Source organism: Suillus subaureus, assembly GCF_016647635.1.
Source record: "Suillus subaureus strain MN1 chromosome Unknown BJ212scaffold_412, whole genome shotgun sequence".
In the NCBI taxonomy this organism is placed as follows: domain Eukaryota; kingdom Fungi; phylum Basidiomycota; class Agaricomycetes; order Boletales; family Suillaceae; genus Suillus; species Suillus subaureus.
In genome coordinates, this window is record NW_024538968.1 from 2,636 (window position 1) to 7,825 (window position 5,190).

General features: G+C 44.9%; 1 protein-coding gene across 1 annotated transcript; it reads left to right on the forward strand.

Annotated features, from left to right (window-relative positions):
• Window positions 1-4,034: 4,034 nt before the first annotated feature.
• BJ212DRAFT_1490241 (uncharacterized protein) lies at window positions 4,035-4,469 on the forward strand (the record flags this gene model as incomplete). Its single annotated transcript, XM_041341455.1, has 1 exon — window positions 4,035-4,469. One exon carries the CDS (start codon window positions 4,035-4,037, stop codon window positions 4,467-4,469), a length of 435 nt encoding a protein of 144 aa, XP_041185051.1.
• Between the last annotated feature and the right edge of the window lie 721 nt (window positions 4,470-5,190).

Here is a 5,190-nt window from a genome sequence, read left to right on the forward strand (position 1 = left end):
CAAACAGGGGAAGACTACACTAAGGTAGAGTCGGAGGGTCAGGGATTGGACCTAAGTCCAGAAAGAGGGGAAGTGCTGGAAAGGCGGAGCTCCAGCCTAGGGAATCAATCCCTAGGCCTGATGGGTAGGACAGACTTAGCTGGACCAAAGTCCGAGAGAGGATTGGGCAAGTCTAAGTTGATATTCAAACTGAGGAACTACAGGAGTATCTACAGGGGTTATATACTGGAGAATATCTGAGGGGATCAATAAGCAAAGGAGCAGGGCTATGTATGAGCATGTGGAAACACATTAGTAAGTAAGACGGAACATAAGTAAATGAACTTGGAGATGAAGACTCATACAAGGATCAGTAAGCAAGATGGAAGAAGAGGTAACCGAAAGCCGGAAAGGTAGAGATGCCTAAATGGGGATAGGCACAGGATCTCGGACAGAGGGTGGGAATAGGTCCAGCATTAATATCTGGAGGTCCGGAGATCTGGGGATCCGGAAGACAAGGTGGATACAGGACCGGAATACGAGAAGGTGGATATAGTCTGGAATCCAAGATGAGGTGAAGTCTGAATGTCTTGCTGGATGGAGTGTACATAGGGTGGATGGGACAGGGGGTTATGGTTCAGGCTAGCAGTGGAGATCTGATGGTCCGGAGCTCAGGGGTAAATCCGGAGTGTAGTTGATCCTGCTGAGGTGTGGAGCACAGTGGAAGGGGATCTGGGAATGAGCTGGATATGAAGTGGGGTCTGGATGTAGGCTCAGAAGGCGTGGGAATATGATGGAACATGGGTCCGGATTGTGGGATATGACACTAACCCTGTGCTCCTCCCCCTACCTCACTCTGATGATATGGACTTGATTTACCCTGCCAGTATTGCAGAGGCCTGCAGCCATACTCCAGCCACCAAAACAGCAGGCACTCATCGCAAGGCCAAAGCCCCAAGGGGCAAAGGCAAGGAGAAGGAGAATGCTGGATACACTAACCCAAAGAAGTGTTCTCAAGAGGACAGAGATGAGGATGATGAAGCAGAAGCATGAGCAAGGCAAGGCCGCCCTCAAGGGTCCAACAATTATACTGCCTTGGACATTAAAAGTCTCCTTGATGTAGTCCATGACAAGCTCCCTCTCAGCCAATGTGGGTGGCAGACTGTTCAAGTTAAGTTTGGCCAATGGGCCAAGGTGAACCACCGGCCTGAACGCAAACTCACTTCACTTGAAACAAAGTTTAAACAGGTAAGATTCAATTTGTCTCATGACTGTGACATTGCTCACAAGTAGAACTACAGTTGGTCAAGACTATGAAGCCAACTGGAGATGGCATGTGCCCTCCAGAAGTTACATGTGCCCATCGCATCAAACAACTCATTAACAAGCGCGCAGGAACCCATGACCTGCACAACATGGATTATGACACCATGGAAGATGATGACAGTTACTCTGTTGTCTCTGACCAGAACCAGGATGAGCATACCTCCCCCCCAATTCAGCATACAGCAATTGCCCACTCCACTCCTTGTACAGACGCCCCAGCTCCACATCACAATACTCAAGGAGTGGCAGCTATGGATTTACTCACTTGACTTTCCACTGCATTTGACCCAGCCACCCAATGCAACCATGACGAAGATCATGCCAATCGCAGCCTTGCCACCATGCAACTACTTACCCAAAGTCAGCAGCTCCATGATTCCAAAGCCACTATGGAGACCCTGCATGGCCAACTCTTCAATTTGCGTGCTTGCATGTATGACATTGAACATGAACGTGATCAGGCCAAGCTTTGCATTGAGATGATGCAGATGAGCAGATCCATGCACCATCAGCATGTTTGGATGCCCAAACACAAGAATTTGCATCAAGAGTGGTACCCTGAGGGTGGGGGATCCATTAGGTGGCTTACTGATGAAGGTGAAAGTACCACATCTGAGGGGCCCAAGCCACCATGCCTTCAAAGATGTGGCCCCTCTGGACGTCCCAAGTATTCTGATCGCCCATATTTCAAGGACTTTGCTGATGAGCCTATCAAGCCCATTCAAAAGGAGGGGTCAATAGAGATTTGATTGTGCTATGATGCTTACAATGTACCTAGGGTACCAATGTACCATGCAAAGATTGCTGCTTCTCACCATTCTGCATCTTGCACTTGTTCCATCTTGAATGTCTTTCCTGTCTGCCTTCTCGTCTGTCTCATCATCTCCATTGAAATTGGCATTGCAGGTACTGGACAGTTGGATGCTACAATGTTCTACATCTTGCACTTGTTCCATCTTGAATGTCTTTTCCTTTGTCTTCCCCTTTGTCTGACCTCTTGTCCATCTCATCATCTCCATCAAAATCAGCATTGCAGGTACTGGATGGCTGGATGGTACAATGTTCTACATCTTGTGCTCATTCTGTCTCGAACATCTTTTCCTTTGTCTTCCCCTTTGTCTGACCTCTCGTCCATCTCATCATCTCTGTCGAAATTGGCATTGCAGGTACTGGATGGTTGGATGCTACAACATTCTACATCTTGTGCTCATTCCATCTTGAACATCTTTCCTGTCTGCCTTCTCATCCATCTCATCTGCATTGAAACTGGCATTGCATTCCTCATCTGATATCATCATTACAAGTTTTACATGTTGTATCTACTGGAATTCCAATATGACATGGAAGCACAAGACTCAATCCTTCTTCCTCTGCTCTGAAAATAGCATGTTTTCAAAGCCTTGCCACACATCTAGATCATCCTCAGTAGCCTGCCAATGCTTCATGTACATGGTCTGTATCTGATTGATCCCAACATGTATGGCATGCAGGTTGTGCAGCTGAAGACAGATTTCAATAAGGTCACTGTGAGCTTCTTGGTTAGTGATGTCGAGTGGTATGCGTAGCCTTCCAAAGGCATCTTGGATAGCTCATATGCCCCATTCTGCTGTTTGACGGTAAGAGAGTAGTTTGCGGTTGAATGCCATATGCTCCTCTATCTCGGCAGCTGAGCCACACAAAACTTGGCCATGTTTCAGAGGTGTGCAAATGTGTCTGTCAATGGAAGTCATCCCACAAGGGAATGCAGTATCTGCAACAATGTAGTAGTCAGGAGGTGTGTTGAGTCGAAGTTGAGTATAGATGTGAGAGGTGAGACGAGAGTCATGCCAGCTGCCAGGTGCATTCATCCTTGCTGCAATCACAATGCCTTTGTAAAGTAACTATTGAGTACAAATTGTTGGAGAAAGACCAAAAACACACCTTCAGCAGAAAATGCTATGACTGAACTGATAAAATGTTTGGAAAGCCATCCATTGTAGGTAGCATTTTCAATATCAACATCATCTGAAGTCTGCACAGGGAGTTTGAGCCCATCGATGCTTCCAAAAGCACCTTGCAAGCATGATGAAAGTTTAATACAATTCACGTGGGTCTAGATTAAATAGACACTCTCAGATCGTGCATGTGAAGGCAAATGTCTGTAGTATTCACCTAGATTAAATAGACACTCTACATAATGTAAGCATAGGTGAATATGAATAGAAACTAAGTATCTTGCCTCAGATCATGCACATGAAGGCAAACATCTGAGGTAACAAGTTGAAATAGTGCTGGCTAAATAGCTTGAGTGCTCTTGTAAGTAAGTGGGACTTGGAATAACATCAGGAAATCAACCCGAAGTTGATATGACCAGATATAATTTGTCATCGCAAAACATTATTACATGTCATGTTTTAGCATTAGATACCATTATCATGGTGTCACACATATATGAATGAAGATATGACTATGCTAGAAATATCACCTTGATGTGTATTTTGTATTAGGAAATCAGCACAAACTTGTTTTTCCTAGATTTAGTTGGTAAAATCATATCAAGAATCTACTGAATTATATAAGATTATATACAAAGATAAAGTTTGATATAAGCATGACAAATTGATATTAAATGAACAAGGATTGTAAGAAAGCCAACATTCTGATGTAGATATGTCATGTCTTACAATTGTATTAACAATTCTCTACCAATTGATCTTCACTACCATCACTTGCATAACATTGCACTAACCATGTCACATGACAGATGCTTAGGTAAGTCGGAGTTTCAATTTTTTCAACCAACTTCGAAACTTGTCCTCTGTCATCTCATCTACACTCTAAGTACACCCTTCTGGCCCCTCAAGCCAACATCCTCTTCTCTCCCTCCCTGTCTCTTCATGGTGATATCTTTGGCCCTATGTGGTGGTTTTTCCTCCTTTATGGTCTCTGGCTCCTCCCTGGCCCTTTCCCTCCCTGGCCCTCCTCCCTGGTCCCCCTCCCTGGTCTTCCTTCCTGGCCCTCATCCCTGGTCCTCCTCCCTGGCCCTCCCTGGTCCTCCTCCTTGGCCTTCCCTGGTCCTCCTCCCTGGCCCTCCCTGGTCCTCCTCCTTGGCCTTCCCTGGTCCTCCTTCCTGGCCCTCCCTGGTCCTCCTCCCTGGCCCTTATGGTCTCTTCCTTCTCCTCTGAGACAGGTAACTATCATGTCCCTCTCTAGCTTCTGTCCTATCATGTTTCTCTGCTCTCCTGTATTAGTACTATATGTGTATACCCTAAACCCAATTAAAATTTGATTTGAATTATAAAATGATAAAATGAGTGTCAAGGTTGAGACTTTTCAGTAATTTCTTGGCAATTTTATTTGAAGTAGTCTGGCATTATAAAACTTTATTGAAGATGGCAGATGTTTGCAATATGCATCATAATTGTGTCCTTGGCAATTTTTCCCACTGTAACCTGCCTATCTAAAGCTTTGTCAAGGCTAAGTGATATTATAAGACTTTGTTGAAGATGGCAGGTGTTTACAACAAGTGTCATGATTGTGTTTTTGGCAGTTTTTTCCAGTGGAACCTGCCTATCTAAAGCTTTGTTAGGCTGAGTGCAATTATGATAGGTATTATATGAATTTTATGATAGTGTTAAGGTCACATGCTCAAGGGGGTTGGATCACAAGGGCTTGGCCTCAGCTCGTATGCTGTGCCCCTTTCCTGAGTATGTGCCCTTAATTTCCGGGGGCTAGAATAGTTGTCTGGAGTTTCCAGGATTTGACTAGGGCGGATAATGGATGTCCAGATCTGAAATGTGAGATAAATCCGATGGATGTCTGGATGTTACTTGGACAAGTGGATAAGGCTAATCTGGACGGATTCCAGACTAGAAACTAACAGGGGATAGACTACCCTAAGGTAGA